We start from the raw sequence: 22,176 nt of genomic DNA on the forward strand, positions 1-22,176 counted from the left end.
AATTTGCTCCCATTGAGGTAAGGGTAGCTATTCCTGATTTAGACCAGAGAAAATGGGGAGGGGGGAGAGATCAGGCCCATAGACACGGACATCTCTAGTTTTTTTAATATAAGAATGCCTAGCACTGCTCACGTGGGATTCTCAAAGAGGTTAAGGAACAGATGGGGAAGGGGAGGCACAGAATCCAAACCCACTACAAGTACCTGGAAGTGCTGTGAAAAGAACCAGAAAACCGAAAAACTTCTTATCTCGTTCACTATGGAGTCCAGCTGTTAAATGCAGTGGTGTTTCTCTGAGATTAGATCAGTGTAACTAAGGTCACAGAGTGACCCAAACTTTCCTGGCTCACAGTTCAGTGCCCTACACACCGAACCATAGATGCTCATGATCAGCGTACTAGGGAATAGGTCAGAGGGAAGAATTTACGCTGCAGTTTCAAAAGGATCCCAAGATAGTTAGCCAGCCACTTCTGATGGGATTTGGGTAGCTGATCTCTTAGGCTCCTTTTGAAATCTAAGCTTTAGAGTAGATATTTTTCTTTCAAAATTTATTTTTCATGTTTATATTATTTCTGTTATTTTTCACAATGTACATTGAAATAGTCTATTATTGAATTGTATTCTTCTATTATACTAAAAAAAACTGACAGTCACCACTCAGAAGAGATTGAAATATCTTCTTTCTAGATCAAAAGGGCTCTTGTTTCTGTTCTAATGAGGCAGTTTGCCATTTTCACACTTTTATCCTAAATTTCTTCTCAAAATTGTCGAGGAAGCAAACTGCTCCAATCTCTGCTAAGTAGCAGCTGCCCTCCAAAACTGGTTGGTTTGTGAAAAGGAAAAAGGGAAGAGAAAAAATAAATGAGAAAAGAAAATTGACTTTTATTATATTGTGAAAACTTGACATAATAAGGCATGCCATAGAGTGCACACTGACATGTCATGACAATGTTAAAATAAATGGAATAACGTACATTGCAAAACAAACATTTTGAAGTGGAATTTTGATTCCCTCTCCCTTCCAAACAAACGGTTTGAAATGGGTTTGTTTTGCAATTTCCATTTCACATTATGTTTGGAAAATACTTGTTTCTGCTGTGATTTGGAATGAAAACAAATGTCAAAACGTCTCCATTTTCCCCCACTTGATTTCCTGTCACTGCCTGCCTAAATCAATTATATCCAGGCCATTGGGCAATAGTATCATCCTACTCGGGTGCCCAGATGTCCCAATTTTATAGGGACAGTCCTGATTTTTTGGGTCTTTCTTATATAGGCTCCTATTAGCCCCCACCCCCACCCCGATTTTTTACACTTGCTGTCTTTTCACCCTATGTCCTACTGAATGCCTTTATCAAGATTTCTTTAATGTCTTTGTTCCTTAGCGTGTAAATGAAAGGATTAAGCAATGGTGTCATGATAGTGTTCAAGAGGGTGACAACTTTGTTCATTTCCAGTGAGTTTTGTTTGGAAGGCTTGACATAAAGAAAGATGGAGCAGCCGTACCATAAAACCACGACGGTGAAATGGGCAGAGCAAGTGGAAAAGGCCTTTTGCCAGCCTTGGTCAGATGGGATTCTCAGGACAGTGGAGATGATGTAAATATAAGAGACCAGGATGACGGCACAGGACCCAAGGACGACAATAAAGCAGACGGTAATATACACCATCTCAGCGAGACGTGTGTCGGTGCAGGACAGCTCTATCCAAGAATCTACATCACAGAAGAAATGGTTGATGGTAGAGTCACAGAAGGACAACCTGGTGATCAGAAACGCCAGCACAGAAGTAGTCAGGAAGCTACTTGCCCATGATCCAAGAACCAGCTGAATGGACAAAGTGCTGTTCATGATACAGCTATAGCGCAATGGGTGGCATATGGCCAGATAGCGATCATAGGCCATGACAGACAGAAGTAGATATTCGGTGCAGCCAAGGGAGAAGACAAAGTACATCTGCAGGAGGCAACTGGGGAAGGAGATGGTTTTGCTTTGGGACACTAGGAGAGCAAGAGTTTTGGGAATGTAGCCTGTGGTGAACCAGATGTCCAAAAAGGAGAGATTGCAGAGGAAGAAATACATCGGGGTGTGCAGGTGGCGGTGGATCCCCACTAAGGAGATGATGGTGATATTTCCCATCAGCGTCAGGAGGTACATGAACAAGAAAAGCAAGAAGAGAGCAATCTGCAAATACCGAGAGCCAGGGAACCCCAGCAGAATGAATTCCCTCACATTGGTCTGATTTCCCTTTGCCATTGGGTGCCCTCTTAAAACTGTTAAGACACAGGAAACTATAAAGGGAAGACAAAGAAACACCCAGGTGACTTGGTTAATTGCAGCTCATTGTTAACAAACTGAGCAGTCATGTAGATAGATTATATTATTTTTTTAAAGCCCAAAGGGATTATACAGTCTGACCTCCTGTATCTCACAGGTTGGGTAATTCCTTTCACCAAAGCCCAGTAGCTAATGGTTGAACCAGAGCTTCTCTCTTAGGAAAAAGATATCCTATCTTGACAAGAGCCCCTATCTCACATTAAAGAGCAGTATCCTACAGGATACTGAACACAATTTAAGTGAAGTAGTGCACATTCAGTTCTCAATAGGAGATGTGAGTATGTTGTCATCTCTGAGAACTAGAGTTTCAATGGCAGATTGGCACCTAACTTCCCTAGGTTCCTTTGAAAATCCCAGCCTTAGATTCTGCTCCTCCCACAGAGCCAAGAAACCTGGCCTAACTGACCTCCCAAAGCCAGATGCAGGATCCTGGATTTCTTGCTCTCAGCCCTCTGCTCTAACCACGAGGCCCCATTTCCCTCCTAGAGCTGGGAATGGAACCCAGGAATCCTGACTTCTAGCCCTAGAACCCTTAGACCGCATCCCACTCCCAGAGCTGGAAAACAGAACTGAAGCATCGTGATTCCTTTTTCTAAGCCAGAGGTTCTTAAACTGTGGTCTGCGGAGCACTAGTGGTCTGCAAGCTCCTTTCAGGTGGTCCACGGATATTTCCCTCTAAGGTGACCATCTGGGCAGCCGCACACAAGAGAATGAAGGGCCACCCACCTAATTAGTGGAGCCATGAAGGTGTGGCTTCACTAATTAGGTGCCTTGACCCTTGAGAAGACGCACATGTAAGGTGAGGTTGTGGTCTTGGAGGGAATAGGGGGTAGGAGGGAGGGGCAGCAGGGTGAGAAGAGTGGGTGGGGTGAATTTGGGAAGTGCAGGGCTGCAGCGGCCAGAGAGGTGACTTTCCCCAGCTCCAGGGCTGCGGATGCCGGGGAGAGACGACCCTCCTTTCCAGCCCCAGCTTGGGGGCTGCTGTGGTCGGGGAGAGGCACATCCATTGCATTAGAAAGGTAAGACTACCGATATTAAAATATGAATTGTGTGCTTTTATTTGTAGCACAAAAAATACATTAAGGTTTTTTTATATCGCGCTTTTATCCAAATCACTTTACAACAGTTAGCTAATGGTACAAACGTTTGGAAAGATCATTCAGTGGTCACTGACACCCTAAGAAATTTTCAAGTGGTCCATGGAAAAAAAGAGGTTGAGAACCACTGTTCTAAGCTATTAGCTCACACTCCCTCCAGAGCTAGAACATCAGAACATAAGAACAGCCATACTGGGTCATAGAGGAGGGATAGCTCAGTGGTTTGAGCATTGGCCTGCTAAACCCAGGGTTGTGAGTTCAATCCTTGACAGGGCCATTTAGGGATCTGGGGCAAAAATTGGGGATTGGTCCTGCTTTGAGCAAGGAGGTTGGACTAGATGACCTCCTGAGGTCCCTTCCAACCCTGCTATTCTAGGATATCAAAGGTCCATCTAGCCCAGTATCCTCTCTTCCAACAGCGGCCAATGCCAGGTGCCCCAGAGGGAATGAACAGAATGTCTGCCTTGAGACATTAAAGAACAATCCTCTGTTGTTGGAGTGCATATTTGACTTATACCTCCTTTGAGCCATGGGTAACCATGATGGTACCCCCGATTTCCAGACTCCATTCACTTCTAATTCTGGGTATTCTCTATATTAAGGTTCCATTCATACATAGTTTGTAAAGGATTAATTGAAGCTTTAATAAATGCTTACCCAATTTGTATTGAGGCTAACCACTCCAAATGTGTTTATAAACCCAATATATAACCACTTCTGAAACTTTCTACTGATGTTCTTATAACCCTGGGAACATATACTGCTTATGTCTTTAACATGCTTAAAATCAATTAAACTTTGTCAATAGGCATGGAAGAATTCATTTTCCCCATAAGCATTGATATTAGCGATCAAAGTTATTTTTAAGCATTGATTTTCATATTTGCACAATATTATGCTGTTAAGTGTTTATTTCCATTTTTATCAATTAAATGTTCAAAGTTGCAGTTCATTATGTGGGCCAGACAATGGAGCAGAGTCAGACAATTATTTAATGACAGTAGATGTTGAGATTCAGAATGTTAAAGGTTTATAACTGTTAAAACTCTGTCAACATCACTTGTCAAAATAAGCAGAGCAAATACCCTTAAGCAGCATTTTCCTTCCTTAACTGTTAATTTGGATTATTGATGGAAATATATTGATGTCATTTTCTGGGTGTGCAGTGAAATCAACATTTGTCATTTACCGATAAAAATCCGATAATTCCAAGCCTGTTTCTAAAGGACTTAGAAAGGGAACCCTAATATGAAGTGTGATCCCATTTTCTTCAGTTTAATTAGCCTCTCTGCAAACTGCACTGTCTTCAAGATGTTCTCACAAGAGTCACTGACATGACTGTAGTAAACAATTCTGTTGGTGATACAATCACTAGAATCTTGGTCTTTCTTTCTTTCCCCTCTAAAGTCACCGTATATGACTCAGACTAAGTTTGGGGGAAGATTAGACCTGCCAAAATAGAACAGAATATCTCTGCATAGTTTGCAAAACTACAACTATTTTGTAAGACAGCAAGAAGGTCAAACTGACCAGAAACCAAAAGCGAAATGGCCTAACGTTTTTATACTGGAGAGTGAGCGCAATGCAGAAGCATAGGATTGCATGCTCTATGACGCTTGAGGGAATTATGAACACAAATCCATTGAATTTGAGGGATTTGTGCGACTTCCGCTAAACTAGTATTAATTTGAATGCTAGGAATAATAATACCACCACATCTGATTTCATTTAAACCGGTGTAACTTATAAGCATTCTGAGTAGATACTCAAAGAACTTTCAGAATACTCACTGTGTGGGTGGCAGTTCTGTGGATGCATCCTGAATGAAACATAATTGCTATCACATCAAATGTAGAAAAAAGGTGCTCTCTTAAGCATGGAGAGAAAAAACCAACAGTTATTTTTTAAACACAGACAATAATTCTGCTTCTCTGACACATTTTTTGAATATTTTCAAAAGATTCAAGCACACAAACCTGCTCTAATAAAGTCAGCCATCCAATATCCTTAATAGATTATCAGCATATCTTAGTATATACTTATAATTGAAAATGAACTATGTATTTTATATGCTATTGTCTTCTTCTCTCTCCCCTATGGCACTGAAGTCTATTTATCTCTCTTATATACTACTGTCTTCTTAGGTGCTCCATTCAGGCAACGTAAGAGTGTTCAATTCAGGATGGCTTATTTCATCAGCTCAGGCGGCCACCTTGGGACATAATCTTCAGAGAAATTCACAGACTTTCTCAGAACTACAGAGGGAATTGCTTGAGGGGCCATGAACCAAATAATTCGAGAGCCAATCCTCAGAGAAGCTGGCTCTAATTCCCACATGGGTTTTGTAAACTCACACATACCTACCTTCATAGATTTCCTCTGCACTAAATTCTGAGCAACTTCTACATGCTCTTGCCGCATGTCAAACCTCCATCATTATTCGTGGATCCAGTCCTGAGACGAGTTGGCTGAATAACAGAGCGCAGTGGGACAGATTCTTTAGGCAGCCAACCAATAGCAACAACTCTCAGCTCTTATAGTGGGCTTTAAATCAGTAGCTCGCAAAGAACTTTACCAAGGAGGTCAGGGTCACGATTCCCATTTTACAGATGGGGAAACCAAGGCACAGACAGGGGAGATTCATGCTGGAATGGGTGAGAGGGGAATCAGCCAAACTGAGTGCAGTGGAGTTACTCCAGATTTACATGGGGTGAATGAGAGGAAGAATCAGGCCCATTGACTCCAATGGGCCAAAAACCAGAGTCTCTTCTCCTGATCATCCACTCACTGACACTGGGCTTACACAAGTGTAACTCCACTGACTTCAGGAGAGCTACTCCAGATTTGCACTGGCATAGGAGCAGGATCCTGCCCCATGTGAACATAGCATGTGCCTTTATTTTAGAGGTGCAGAGGGGAATCACTACCCTGGTCAAACTGCATGGACCAGATCCTCGCGTTGTGTGAATCAGCAAACCTCTATTGATTTCAGTTGAGCAATTCTAACTTATATTCACTGGGGATCTGACCCAGTTTGACTTGGGATATCAGGAACTATAGGTGCCCATGTCTCATTCTCTTGCCCTGAACTGAAATCTAGTAGACACTGCATTTCATTCTCAAAAACACATTTCCTTTTTTGTTTCCCTTCACTCAATTGAGTTAGAAAGTGGTTTGTAGTCTTGAAATACAGAACAGTAAAATAAAGCACAAAGTATTCGTCATTCCCTCCTCATGTACCAGGCAACCTCTGCAGGAGAAACAGCAGCCAGACAGTGAGGTGCCCACTCACACTTTGATCTTGTAGGCCAGGTGTTTATGCACATAAAGGTGCAGCAGGAGCCTAAGAGGACTTTCCAAAGCACCTGAACAGATGAGGTGCCTAACTCCCTTTGGATGTTACATGGCTATCCTGCTTAGGTACTTTTGAAAATCCCATTGAGGCCCAGCTCCTCAAAGGTATTTAGGTACCTAACTCCCATTGATTTCAGTGGGAGTTAGGCGCCAATGTGTCTATGTGTATCTTGAGGCACCAAAATACCCTCCATGTAGTGACCTCAGGTGTCTATCTACATTTATTCCTTCAATAGAGCAGGAGTAGCCAATTATGCAGGGATTGTTTACAGATGTTTCCCATGGCCATCAAGAGGTATGTGAACAAGAATAGCAGGAAGAGAGAGATCAGTAGATACCAAGAGCTAGGGAAGCCAAGCAGAATAAATTCCTTCACATTGGTTTGATTTCCCTTCACCATTGATTTCACAATCTGCCAGAACACAAACCATAAAAGGAAGGGCAAAGAAACCCCAGGTGGTGTGGTAAGGGGCAGTTCATTGCTGATAGATAAATAATTGAGCTAGGAGAAGCAAGCTAATCTTTTTTTCCACAGTACATCTTAATATCAGAAAATGTAGAATAGCTGAAATCAAATTGTCCACAAGAAAATGTCAATTTTGACAAAATATCTCAATTTTCTGTTGGAAAATGAAAGCTACATATTTAAGTTGGACAGTAAAAAAAAAAATCAAAACATTTTTTCTGTTTCCAAAATCAAATTGAAACAAATACATTTAAAAATCAAATCCTTATTTGAAAATAAAATAGACACACATTGACATTAAAATGATGTGTTTCAATACCATTTTAAGTCAACATGTTCATTAATACCAAATATTTTTGATTTTGAAGGGATACTGAAATGAAATATTTCATTCTGAAGTGTTGGAAGTAGAGCGGTCAAAAGTTTTCTGACAGAACAGTTCCACTGGAACATGTTAACACCATCAGAACTTTTAACAAACCATAGATTCCATAGACTCCAAGTCCCAAAGGGAACATTGTGATCATCTGCTGTGACCAACTGTATAACACAGGCCATAGAACTTCTCCAAAATATTTTCTAGAGAAGATCTTTTAGAAAAATATCCAATCTTAATTTAAAAATTATAAGTGATGGAGAATCTAGCATGGTAAATTCTTCCAATGGTTAATTACTTTCAATGTTAAAATTTTACACCTTATTTCCAATCTGAATTTGTCTAGCTTCAACTTCCAGCCATTGGATCATGTTAGACCTTTATCTGCTAGACTGAGGAGCCCATTATTAAATACTTGTTCCGTGCATAGAGACTGCAGTCAAGTCACCCCTTTTCCCTCTCTTTGTTAAGCTAAGTAGTTTGAACTCCTTGAGACACGTTTTCTAGTTTCTCTTTGCTCTTCGCTGAACTCTTTCCAATTTGTCAACATCTTTCTTGAATTGTGGGCCCCAGAACTGGACACAGGGTTCCAGCTGCAATTCCACCATTGCCAAATAGAGAAGTAAAACAACTTCTCTGCTCCTCCTCAAGAGCCTCCCATTTATGCAATCCAGGGTCACATTAGATTTTTTGGCCACAGCATGACCAGGACCCCCAGACCTTTTTCAGAGCCACAGCTTTCCAGGGTAGAGTCCCTGTAGTGATTGGAAGACTCACCAGTGCGACGCCTCCTGCTGGTCATCTGGGAATTAGCTCTTTTCCAGGCCTTGGAGAGCCCTCTGCTGGCAGGTGTCTCACCTGCCTCAGGCCCCGTGTCCCTTAATCAAGGAACCAAAGGACATGAAGAGAAGAAATTATTGAACTGCCTCTACACGAATGCTAGGAGTCTGGGTAACAAAAAGGGGATTAGAATAAATTTGATCTGTTTGGTATTACTGAAACTTGGAGGGATGATTAATGCAACTGGAATGTTAAAATCAATTATTATAACCTATTTAGGAAAGATCAAATAGGGAATGGCACTGTAGGTCATAAGTGACATTACTTGTTTCTGAGTTACTGATAACTTGGAAGAAAATGATCTTACCGTTACCTCAGGGTGCTGCCCCACTGCAGTGCCCCCACACTCTGGGTCTCCCCTTCCAGGGGAACCCCCAACCCTCTAAACCCACCTTGCCTCAGTGGCTACTGCCAGTCATCATCTAGCCCCCACTCACTGGGGCAGACTGCAGTCTGTAATGGCCACTCATCATTGGCAAGGAGGTAGGACCTGCTGCCTTTGCCTATCCCCAGCCTGTATCTCTGCAGCCCCTAGTACCTTTTGTAGGCCTTCAACAAGGCCTGCAGCCTGGGGGTTTACCAGGCTGGAGCTCCCCAGCTCCCTTTTCCCTTCCCCAGCACTGCTCTGCCTCAGGTCCCTTAATCTCAGGCAGCTAGCCCATCCCACTCCAGGGCTAGAGTGAGACTCCTCTGTTTCTTGGCCCCACAGCCCTCGTATCAGGGCCAGCTGGGCCTTAATTGAGCTGGCTACAGCTGTGACTGCTTCTTCAATCAGCCTAGCTTGGCTGCTTTCAATCCCTGTTCTCCAGGAGTGGGGCAGCCGCCCCACTACAGTCCCCTATTGTGCAAGTACGGCCGACATTCTTTGTTCCTAGATGTATATATTTACATTTAGCCACATTAAAACACACATTGCTTGCTAGCGCCTAGCTTGCCAAGTCACCCAAATCACTTTGAATCAGTGACCCGTCCTCATCATTATTTACCCTTCCTCCAATTTGTGTGTCATCTGCAAATTTCATTAGTGATGATTTTATGTTTTCTTCCAGGTCATTGTTAAAAATGCTAAATAGTATACAGCCAACAACTGATTGCTGCCAGACCCCACTGGAAACACCCCTCCTCGAGGACCATTCCCCATTTGAGTTACATTTTGAAACCTATCACTTAGCCAGTTTTTAATCCAGTTAACATGTCCCATGTTAATTTTAGGTCACTCTATTTTTTAATCAAAACATTGTGTGATGCCAAATCAAATGCCTTATAGAAGTCTATGTGTATTATGGTAACACAATCACCTTTAGCAACCAAATGTGTAATCTCATTACAAATATGTATATCACTACATTACTTTGACAGTATCTCTTTTCCATAAGCCTATGCTGATTTGCTTTAATTACATTACTGCCCTTCAATTATGTATTAATTGAGGCCCATATCAGCCACTTCATTATCTTGCCAGGGTTCAGTGTTAGGCTGACAGGTCTGTAATTACCTGGGCCATCCCATTTACCTCTTTTAAAAATTGGCATACTAGCTTTCTTCCAGTCTTCTGGAACATCCCCAGTATTCCAAGATTTATTGAAAATCAACATTAACAGTCCAATGAGCTCCTCAGCCAGGTATTTTACAACTCTTAGATGCAGGTTCTCTGGACCTGCTGGTTTAAAAATATCTAACTTTAGTAGATTCTGTTTAACATCCTCCAGAGATATCAGCAGAATGGAAAGAGTGTTGTTATTGCCATATGATGAAACTATATCATCTGTTTTATCCCCAGATTCAGAACAGAAATATTTATTGAACACTTATGCCTTTTCTGGAGTTTTGCCAGAAGATGGGAATGGGCAACAGGGGAAAGATCACTCCATGATTACCTGTTCTGTTCATTCCCTCTGAGGAACTTGGCATTGGCCACTGTTAGCAGAGAGGATGCTGGGATAGAGGGACCATTGTTCTGACCATTATGGCCTTTTTTATGTTCTTATCATTGATAATTCTGCCATTTCCATCTATTAATGGACCAATACCATTGACAGGATTCTTTTTGTTCTTAATATATTGTAAAAATGCCTTATTGTCCTTAACTCTGCTGGCCATAGATTTCTCCTTGTGTGCCTTTGCTTCCTTTATTATTTTTCTACAATTCCTAACTTCTGCTTTATATTCATTACTATTACTACTTTCTTCATTTATTATTTCTTAATTTTTATAGCTGCCTTCACTTTCCCTCTAAACAAGGTCATTTTTAAACCAGCACATTTTTCCTCAATTGTGGAATCGTGGCTTTTAGGGGAATCTAGTAAAGTGTTTTTTGAATTATTCCCAAGCATCATTTACATTTTCATGATTAAACTCTTTGTCTCTGTTCATCTGGCTCATAATTGCTTTTAGCTTTGTGAATCTGGTCCCACTAAAGCACCACATTTTATAACTAACTATAACTATAACTATATATATATATATAAAATACCTGGGGAATTCTGTGCCAAAAATTAAAAATTCTGCTCACAATATTTTAAAATTCTGCATATTTTATTTGTCAAAATAACACAATATAATCATGCCAGTTTCAATTATTTTGGTAACTTATTTCAAAATATCTGTCAGCAAGTATGTCTGTAATGATACAGACGCACACACACAAAGATTCTGGTAATTGTTTTTTTAACAAATAGATTCCTTACTAGGCATATTAATACAGAACTTTAAGTAATTCATTTAAATTACAATACCAAATTGTATTTCCTGCACCTGTCAGAAGCAGTGCAAAGGCTTGGGGGAGTCAGGGGTAATGGAGGAGCTGAGGGAGAAGGAAGGAACTTGGAGTGAACCTGGAGGGTTGTTGGGTGTGGGTGGGAGAAGTATGGAAGAGGTTTTTTGAGGGGGAGGGGCTGGATTGGGGGGCAGAGTTGGGACACCTCCCCCATGCAGACCCTTGCTTACCCCAAGCCTCTCCCATTCAGTCAGGCGTATCTGCCCCTGCCCCATCCCCCCATCCCCATGTGGCCTTGCACCCCCACTATTCAGGCCGTGGCTCAATGCTGTCACCCCACTAGCTCCTGAGCCCATGCCCCAGTCTGTCCCCCCACTAGCCATTCTGAACCCCAGTGTGTGACACCGCCCCCCCCGGTAGCCCCACTCTGTCCTAACTTGGCTCCACTGTGATGAACTTCTACTCCTGGGGGGAATTCTGCACTACTGCACACACACAGCATCCCCCTCCCCCCCCCCCCCCCCCAGAAAATACATTCTGCCCCAAAAGTGCTGCAGTTCCTCCTTTTGCCCAGCACTTCTGGGGAAGAATGTAGTTTTGGCTGGCAAAAATTCTGCAGGACAAATGAATTCTTTGTGTGTGCAGTGATACAGAATTCCCTCAGGAGTAATATATGTTACTGATATGGACTTTATTCTGGTTTCACATTATAAATGTAATCAGATCATAATCTCTAGTACCTATGCTACCATTCATTTTTAAGTCTGTGATCAGTTCCTCTTTATCTGTCAGGATAAGGTCTAATGTAGAACTACCCCATGCAGAATGCAACATTTATTGAGTTAGAAAATTGTCATCTATGATGTTTAGAAATTACAAGGATGTTTTAGGACTGACAGCAAATAACCTCCAGCATATGTCACTCACATTGGCATGCCCCATGATCACAGGTTTTTTTCTGCACATTATAGATAGGTGCATAAAGAGGTGATCATCTTGTTTCCAGTTGTGATTTGGTGGTCTGTAGCAGAAACCATCTTGTGCTTTGTCTGTTAGGACATTGATCCATAAGCATTTAAGATCATTTTCTTCCAAGTTATCAGTAACTCAGAAACAAGTAATGTCATTTATGACCTACAGTGCCATTCCCTATTTGATCTTTCCTGAATAGGTTATAATAATTGATTTTAACATTCCAGTTGCATTAATCATCCCTCCAAGTTTCAGTAATACCAAACAGATCAAATTTATTCTAATAAACGAACAATTCCAAATCCCCTTGTTTGTTACCCAGACTCCTAGCATTCGTGTATAGGCAGTTCAGTAATTTCTTCTCTTCATGTCCTTTGGTTCCTTGATTAATTTTGTTCTCAATATTTCCATTTTGTTCTGAGTGCTCATATCTTCCCTCTTTTTAACCTCCCCTTTTGCTATTAGTTTAATCCCCTCCTGACTACTCTAACCAGCCTGTCCCCAAGAAGACTGGTCCCACTTGTACTGAGGTGGACTCCATCCAAACTATATATCCCCCCTCCATAGCAAGTGGACTGATGTTCCACAAAACCAAGACCCTGTACCCTACACCACTTACCTAGCCAGCCTTCACCTCCACACTCTTCTTCATTCAGTCTTCTTTCATTCATGGGACAGGAAAGATCTCAGAGAAGATTGCTTGGATGTTCTTCTTCTTCAGCATGCTTCCAAGTTCCCAGAAGTCATCTATTGTGAGATATCCCACAGCACAATGTCATTAGTGTATTATGAACCACCACCAATGGATCCTTGCCTGTTGACTTCAGAAGCCTTATTTTATTTCATGTGAAGAAGACATACCACCAAGCTCTTGAGAAAGAATTTTCTGTACCACTTCAGACCACCAAGCCACCCAGTCTTAAGCCATGTCTACACTACTGGCTAAATCGGCACTGCTGCGATCGATGCAGCAATGTTGATTTAGCGGGTCTGGTGAAGACATGCTAAGTCAATGGGAGAGCACTCTCTTGTCAACATCTGTACTCCATCTCCCCAAGGGATGGAAGCTATACTGATGGGAGAGCGTCTCCCATCGACATAGCGTGGTGTAGACACTGCTGTATGTTGATCAAAGTTATGTCAACTTCAGTTATGTAACTTTCATAACTGAACTTAGATCAACCTAAGCATTAGTGTAGACTAGCCTTTAGCTCTGGGAAGGCAGCACACCATGCTGTTGTCCACCAGTCCCTTGCAGAACATTCTTTCAATTCTTCTGAGTATTGAATCTACAAGGGTCATCTGTCTTCCTAGGACAACTGGAGAACTGGGCTGTCCAACTTTTGTTTTGATTTTTTATACAAAAAAACCTATCAGAATTTTGGTCTGTAGGGAATTCTGAAATCTTTATTTTTGTTCTCATTCAGAATAAAAGAAAAAAATGACATTTTGGAAATTCTAATGGAACAGAAATTCTGGGTTCTGACCTGCTCTAGTTCTGATCAACATGAAATGTTTTGACATTTCTGAGACTAAAATTTTTTGAACATTTGATTCCACAAAAATATTTGGTAGTTCATCTTTTCATCCTGATTCAGTATGAAAAGAAATGTCAAGCTATTGGAATTTCCTATGTTATGGACAGTCCATTTTCCAGGAAGCTCTAATTATGGGTGGGATGTCCAAAGACACCAAGTGGAGTTAAGTGCAAAAATTCTATTGAATCTCACTCACGAGCCTTTGGTAAACCCCAACTACATCATCTATGATGCTGTAAGGACCAAATTTGTTCCCCAGTATGCACAGGCCCAAATCCCAAATGTGTGTGATTTAACAGATCTGATTGAAAAATAAAAATGTATGTCTCCAAAAAAGTTGGCATGATTTTGGGGACGTTTTTTATTATTCTGTAACAAAATATTTAGTTTGAAAAGCAACAAAACTAACATTTTATTTCATTTACTTTCAGATTATTTCTGTAAAAATAAGCTAAATTATTTGAAATCACATTGTTTTCATGAAACATTTTGATTTTGATGAAATATCATGTGAAACATTGAAAACATTTGGCCAGTTCTGGTGACTGAGAAATGGGTTTTACCAATGAGGTCTAAGAGGGTTAAGCAACCTCCTTGAATCGAAAGTCATAGTGTAAAGCCAGACGGGACCATTAGACTATCTAGTCTGACGTTCTGTGTATCACAGGCCATTGAATTTCATCCAGTTACACATATATTGAGATCAATTACTTGGGTTAGACTTTCAGTCCTTAAGAGACTAAGCTGTTGTGAGCCACAGGCAGAGACCAGGAGAGACCGAGGTGACACCAATGCCCAAGGCCCCTGCAAGGACAGGGAACTGGTCACCTGAGATCTGTCCAGATGATTGTACCAAGCAATCTATGTCCCATGCTGAGGAGGGTAAAAAAACCCCAAGGGGAAAATTCCTTCCTGACCTGACATTTGAGGATCATTTCGACCTGATCATATGAGGAAGACATACCAACCAAGCTCTTGAGAAAGAAGTTTCTGTACCACTTCAGATCTCCGACCCACCATGTCCGGTGTCCTGTCTCCCGCTGTTTCCAATCTCTGATGCTTCAGAGGAAGGTTTAAACAAACAAAACCACCACCACTGCCACCCACAGAATACGGAGCAGCAGGGGAACAAATCCCACCTTCTTCCTGACCCTTGCATGTGACCAGCTGAAGCCCTGAAGCATGGCATTTGATTATAGTCATTGTCTGAATGCAAGTTTTATTAGAATGTTGAGGGCAATGCAGGCAAATCTGTTCTCTCTTGGTATGTCTACATAGCACAGTAAGCCTGGGTGTCTGACACGGGTTTGAGACCAAGACCCTCTTCTGTCCACACACAAATCAGTCTGACTTAAGTCAGCAAGCACTCAGGACCCGGGTCCTAGGACTATACTAGGGGCACGGGTCAGAGCCCACGTCCTGCTGTGACTTGGCTCCAAGCACTATCATTTTGCTGGATGGACACAGCTCAACCCACAAACCTGAGTCAGAAGTTCTGCATCATGCAATATGGACATGTTACCATGGCTGTGGGACCTGGTCTAGCAATTGTAAACCCAGATGGACGCTCAAGCATAGGCTTGGGAACCTGAGTCCACAAGGCCATGAAGAAGGGGGATGAACAGGTGGATTCATAGACTCACATTTTCACAGGCTGCAAGGCAGGTAGGAATCACCACCACCATCCAGGCTGACTCCACAAACCCACATACACAAATACATACAGGCCTCAGAATTTCTCCCAGATGCTGGATTAAAGCATGCCTTTTACAAAGAGATCTAATCTTGCCTTAAATACTTCAAGTTATTGTGAGTCCACAACTTCCCTGGCAAACTGTTACAATGTTTTATTACCCTCACTGCTAGGACACTGCAAAGGCAGTTGGATGTCTCATTTTCTTGCACTCTTTTGAAAAATCCTATCTTAAATAAGTACAATACTTTCCAAAAGATTGGGGGATAAAAAGGTACAATACAAACTTCATTTACATTCTGATGTTATGAATGGGCTGTAAGCAAATATACAACAGACATCAATTATTCACATACATAGGACATTTCTTATTACAATTACATTGAAAAATGAAGGGCATTCATTTCCATATTTGAAATTATAAGGAGATTTTTTTCTTATATCTGTGCTCTACAGAATCTTCCTGTAGCTAAATATTCATTGCACAGTAAGATAAAATACATGGACTGGAGAGTTCATGTATTTCAGTCCACTCACCAGCTGAGCCTGGGACACCACTTAAAGTGGAACTTATAGTCCAGTGCTGTTAGATATCGCTTCTTTTGTTCAAGGGCAGGAGGCCTCCATTTTCACACTGTCTATATGTTGATATGATTTCTCAAAATAACCCTAAATATAATCCAGATTTGTTTGCCATCTCATTCACCAATGTGTATTATATGCATTTTTTCTAGGGTTTTCTAAATATTCTAAGGAAACTAGTCAGCCAACTCTAATTGAAATTCATTGGAAGTCATTCTCCTAACTACCTTCAGTGCATTTGAAAATTCCAACTAGTACAGCAGTAGTGGCCACCAATGCCATATACAGAGGTAATATCTCCTCCTGTCACCTTCTTGGTATTTCCCTACCTATGACCTACAAGGATCATATAAACCTTTCTTTGCCATAGCATCACACTCCCCAGTTAGTTATCCACAATGACCCATAAGTCATTTTCAGAGTCACCACTTTCCAAGATAGAGTCCCCTCACCCTGTACCATCTACAGAAAATTGATCCATAGCCAGATCCCCTCAACAGAGAGTGCTTTCTCCCCAGATCTCAGGTTCTTTGTCCTGGGCTTAGTGATCTGCATTGTCACAGAGGAACACAGCTGTCTCAGAGGTTCATAGATGGAGATAACACTTTGAGGTAACGAAGGCTTGAACACTTAATGCAGCCCTGTTGATTTTACAATGTTGACCTTTTAGAAATAATGTCATGTCCCAAAGAAAAGGAGGACTTGTGGCACCCTAAAGACTAACAAATTTATTTGAGCATAAGCTTTTGTGAGCTACAGCTCACTTCATCGGATGCAAGCAGTGGAAAATACAGTGGGGAGATTTTATATACACAGAGAACATGAAACAGTGGGCGTTACCATACACACTGTAATGAGAGTGATCAGGTAAGGTGAGCTATTACCAGCAGGAGAGAAAAAAAACCTTTTGTAGTGATAATCAAGGTGGGCCATTTCCAGCAGTTGACAAGAATGTCTGAGGAACAGTAGGGGGCGAAATAAACATGGGGAAATAATTTTACTTTGTGTAATGGCACATCCACTCCCAGTCTTTATTCAAGCCTAAATTAATGGTGTCCAGTTTGCAAATTAATTCCAATTCAGTAGTCTCTAGTTGGAGTCTGTTTTTCAAGTTTTTTTGTTGAAGAATTGCCACTTTTAGGTCTGTAATCGAGTGACCAAAGAGATTGAAATGTTCTCCAACTGCTTTTTTGAACGTTATAATTCTTGACGTCTGATTTATGTCCATTGATTCTTTTACGTAGAGACTGTCCAGTTTGACCAATGTACATGGCAGAGGGGCATTGCTGCCACGTGATGGCATGTATCACATTGGTAGATGTGCAGGTGAACGAGCCTCTGATAGTGTGGCTGATGTGATTAGGCCCTATGATGGTGTCCCCTGAATAGATATGTGGACACAGTTGGCAACGGGCTTTGTTGCAAGGATAGGTTCCTGGGTGAGTGGTTCTGTTGTGTGGTGTGTGGTTGCTGGTGAGTATTTGCTTCAGGTTGGGGGGCTGTCTGTAAGCAAGGACTGGCCTGTTTCCCAAGATCTGTGAGAGTGATGGGTCATCCTTCAGGATAGGTTGTAGATCCTTGATGATGCACTGGAGAGGTTTTAGTTGGGGGCTGAAGATGACAGCTAGTGGCGTTATGTTATTTTCTTTGTTGGGCCTGTCCTGTAGTAGGAAACTTCTGCGGAACCACCTGATCAACATCCTATACAGCAAACAGGGAAAGATTAAGAATGAGCTCTCAAAACTGGATACTCTTACAAAAAAATATGAAGGAAGGAAGGAAGGAAGGAAGGAAGGAAGGAAGGAAGGAAGGAAGGAAGGAAGGAACACTGAGTAGCCATAGAGTAAGGGTCTCTGGATGTAGGTGAATAAGTAATATTAAGTAGGATTTAGGGAGGCTTGGGCAGGGGTTGAATTTTTTCCCCACATGCTCCCATATCCCTCCATTCAGTCACTTTTCCCAATTAATGTTTTGGCAGTGAGGAAAGCAGACTGTGGAGATGAGAAAGGGAAACCACTCCTCACACACTGACTTCATCATCTTGGGCTTCCCAGGGCTCCCAGAGCATCGGTGGCTGCTCTTTGTGCTGTTTGTAACCATCTACGTTCTGACCCTCATGGAAAACCTGGTCCTGATTGTGACCATCAAGTTGAACTGCCAGCTTCACACCCCCATGTATTTCTTCCTGGGCAACCTCTCCCTCTTGGAAATCTTCTATGTCTCGGTGACTGTTCCCAAACTTCTCTCCAACCTCCTGTTGGGGGAGAAGGTCATCTCTCTGGGGGGATGCATGGCTCAACTGTATTTCTTCTTGTCCCTGGCTTCCTCTGAGTGTTTTCTCCTGGCGGCAATGGCCTGTGACTGCTATTTAACCATCTGCCATCGGCTGCACTACCCAGCCCTTATGAATCACAGAGCCTGCACCGTGCTGAACCTGGGCTCCTGGCTGAGTGGCTTCCTAGCTTCCTTCCCATCCATTGTGATGATCTCCAGGCTGCAGTTCTGCAGCGCTAACACCATCCAATACTTCTTCTGTGATCTCCTGCCCCTCCTGAAGCTGTCGTGCACAGACACCTCCACCATCGAGACGCTGGATTTTGTGGCAGCGCTGTCTGTCCTTGTGACGTCCCTACTAGTGACAGGAACCTCCTACATCTGCATATTCTCCACCATGGCCAGGATCCCATCCACAGCTGGGAATCATAAAGCTTTCTTCATCAGTGCCTCCCACCTGGTGGTGGTCTCCATGTTCTATGCCACCACCCTCTTCATGTATGCATGGCCCAGGGCTGTCAGCACCTTTGACCTCAACAAGCTGGTGTCTGTCTTGTACACAGTGGTGGCCCCGTTCCTGAACCCATCATCTACAGCCTAAGGGACAGGAAAGTGAGGGAGACCATGAGAAGAGCGCTCGGCAGCAAAGCCAACTGCTTGGTCTTCATCGTTAGAGTCAAATGGGGATAGAGTCAAAGAGTCACAAAGTTTAAGACCGGAAGGAACCACTAGGCTATATAATCTGACCTCCTGTATACCACAGGTGACCAACACCACCCAGCCCCTACACACTAAACCCAACAACCAAAATTAGACCAAAGTATTACAGCCCACAGGAGACTCAACTATGGGAGAAGAGGAGGGACTGAGGTGCTACAGTGCCCAACACACTTGCAATGGCAGGGAATTGATTCAATGAGAGATACCCAGATGGGAAGGTGAAACCTTACTGAACTGACCCCATTTATAATAATATTGGGCCAAACCATGTTCCTCACAGTAGAGTAACTAACTCTATTTATGCCTTATTTCTGATTGTGGGGATCTGATTGTGACGTTATTGACATGAACTGTGACGTATGATGGATAAGGTCAAAGTACTTTTTAAGTCCTTGAAGTTAGGGATGTTGCATAGGACGCTAATGGAATTAGGTGCCAAAATCCCATTGTATTCTAGTAGGAGTTGGATGGCTAACTCCTTTGGTCACTTGGCCTAAGGCAGTTAGGTGCCCAATTCCCACTGATTTTCAAAAGTATTTGAACACCTAAATCATCACTGAACGGGTGTGTTTCCAGTGGGGTCCCACAGGGACCAGTTCTTGGCCCTTACACTAGTTCACATTTTTATTAATAACCTGGGAGAAAACATAAAATCATCACTGATAAAGTCTGAGAATGACACAAAATTTGAGAGAGTGGTAAATAATGAAGAGGACAGTTCACTGATACAGAGCCATCTGGATCACTTGGTGCACTGTGTGCGAGCAAACAATATAGGTTTTAATACAGCTAAATGTAATCTAGGAACAAAGAATTGGGCATATACTGGGAAGCAGTGATTCTTCCCTGGTAGCAGAGAAAAGTAGAACATGATCCAATGGCTGGAAGTTGAAGCGAGACAAACTCAGACTGGAAATAAGGCATACATTTTTAACAGTGAGGGTGTCAGGCCAAAGTCGGGGGAGGACTCGGATACACTCAATGAAGCCACACCAGGTGTATAAGTATAAACGGTTTTATTGCCAAAGTATAATAAGCTTCCCAGCCTTGCCGCGTTACTAAATACATGCTTTCCAGCAATGAAACAAGCAAGAATCAATGCTTACACCCCTTCTGCTGCAGACAGTCCCGGACCCTCCAGCCTTGTCCTTGAGGGTTTGTAGCAGACACTGCTCCAGCGTGGGCAATTCCTGGGCACCCACAAGGCCAAGGTCCGCAGGTGAGACTGTTTGTCTAAAGAAATTCTCATAGCCGTTTTTATCATCATCTCTTTTTCAGGGGATGTATTCGTCCACAAGCAGGCTCTGGCAGGAAACACTATTCCCACTTTCTATTCCCACTTTACACTCTTAGGCTCTACTTATCTCTTTACTTGATTATCCAGTCAGAGTGGCTGCAAGCCAGCCCAGCAGGTCAAAGCCTGTTCACCACTAGCTCCACCTGGACCATTCTGTAACAACAGGCCAAGGTAACTTGCGGTCAGCCCCAACAGAGAGCAATTAACCACTGGAACAACTTACCAAGGGTTGTGGTGGATTCTCCATCACTGACACTTTTAAAATCAGGAGTGGATGTTCTTCTAAAAGATCTGGTCTAGGAATTATTTGGGGGAAGGTCTCTGGCCTGTGCTGTACAGGAGGTCAGACTGGATGATCACAGTGGTCCCTTCTGGCCTTGGAATCTATGAACTCCCTTTAAGTCTTTTGACAATCCCAGCCAAAATAGGTTCTAATTGGTGATCAGGTCCTGTGTTCTACAGGGATGAATTTCACCTATAGAGTGAAGGAACTCAATTCTGACTTTAAAATTTCACATTTGATTTGTGTTAAATTATGGCTGTGAAACATGGAAGAGGGGACTAATAAGAACCCAGGAGGGCTGGAAGCTGAGACCAGGAAGAGATGGACCAAAGGCTGTTGGGTGGCCACCACAGATTTTGGATGGTAGATTGGTGTTTTCCTTTGGACTTTGATTGCACGCAAAGGGGTGGGGCAGAAGGTTTAGCAAGAGACCTGAGTCACCTCAGCAACAGAGCTGTGCTGAAGGCCGAGAGAGTCATTGAAAACCCAGGAGGGAAACTGAGGTAAGTAGACTGCAATGCCACACCACAAAGGGGTGTGCTCCAGAACTGCAGCCTCCTACAGGTCTCATTGAAAATCCCAGTCCTGATGTCTACCCTGTTCTTTGGATTTCAGAATAAAAGCTACCTCATATCAGGTACAAAGGAAACACAGACTCAGGTACCACAATAATCAGCTTAGCTAAATAGACAGCTCTTCATACGGGGATCTGATTGTGACGTTATTGACATGAACTGTGACATATAGATCATTGTTGCAACCAGGGTCCTATGGTTGCACTAGGTCTTGTACAGAGGAGGTCAAGTGGGATGTCTGTGGAAAGGTTGTAGTTTGCTGGTTATGATTATGCTGTCTATATGTGTGTATCATTTTTGTATTTGAAGTTATGAATATTGGCTATGTATTTGTATCTCAATGTGTTTGATTCTAAGTAGCCTCAGTGAAGCATTTGGTCAGCTTCTTGAGAAAGGACTATTCTCAGTAATTGCCCAATCAAAAAACACTTAACTGACAATGGACTTTGGGAGATGCCAATCCACATCTGAGCTTTCCTAGGAATGTTCAAACTAACATGTAAACAATGGTGTCGACCTGCAAAAAGCTGAATCATTCATGGACATGTGACTTGCCCAGGTGGCTACAAACTCCATCTTGTTGCTGTGACTTTGCACAGAAGAACAAAGGGGTTTCCGCCCACAAGAGAAAGAATCTAAAAGGCCCTGTAAGCCTCTCCATTTTGTGTTCAGCTGGCTCAAGAAGAGATGGCTTCTCCACCCCGAACTGATGCCTGAAAGAAACTGGAACAAAGGACAGTAACTACGGGCTGTGAGTGATTGCTGGACTGAGGCTAGAAGGGTGTACAGTTTGTGAAAGAAGCTTATTGGAACATCTCTGGAGGTGAGATTTCATCTGTAATCAGTTTCCTACTGCATTATGCTTAGACTTGCATGTTTTGTTTTATTTTGCTTGGTAACTGTCAAGGTTCCTTCCCCACCCTGAACTCTAGGGTACAGATGTGAAGACCTGCATGAAAGACCCCCTAAGCTTATTCTTACTAGCTTAGGTTAAAAACTTCCTCAAGGTACAAAATTTGCCTTGGCCTTGAACCGTATGCTGCCACCACCAAGAGTGT

General features: G+C 42.4%; 2 protein-coding genes across 2 annotated transcripts; one reads left to right on the top strand and one right to left on the bottom strand.

Annotated features, from left to right (window-relative positions):
- Positions 1–1,330: 1,330 nt before the first annotated feature.
- Positions 1,331–2,254, bottom strand: LOC141997476 (olfactory receptor 6F1-like). Its single transcript, XM_074969859.1, has one exon. It carries the CDS (start codon positions 2,252–2,254, stop codon positions 1,331–1,333), a length of 924 nt encoding a protein of 307 aa, XP_074825960.1.
- A 15,831-nt stretch (positions 2,255–18,085) lies between these two features.
- LOC141997824 (olfactory receptor 226-like) lies at positions 18,086–18,844 on the top strand. Its single transcript, XM_074970288.1, has one exon. The coding sequence runs from the start codon at positions 18,086–18,088 to the stop codon at positions 18,842–18,844; it is 759 nt and encodes a 252-aa protein (XP_074826389.1).
- Positions 18,845–22,176: the final 3,332 nt, after the last annotated feature.

The sequence above is a fragment of the Natator depressus genome, chromosome 13 (genome assembly GCF_965152275.1).
Source record: "Natator depressus isolate rNatDep1 chromosome 13, rNatDep2.hap1, whole genome shotgun sequence".
Lineage (NCBI taxonomy): Eukaryota > Metazoa > Chordata > Testudines > Cheloniidae > Natator > Natator depressus.

Coding starts and splice junctions, on each gene's coding strand:
- LOC141997476 (XM_074969859.1), bottom strand. CDS start 2,254: ATGGCAAAGGGAAATCAGACCAATGTGAGGGAATTCATTCTGCTGGGG.
- LOC141997824 (XM_074970288.1), top strand. CDS start 18,086: ATGGAAAACCTGGTCCTGATTGTGACCATCAAGTTGAACTGCCAGCTT.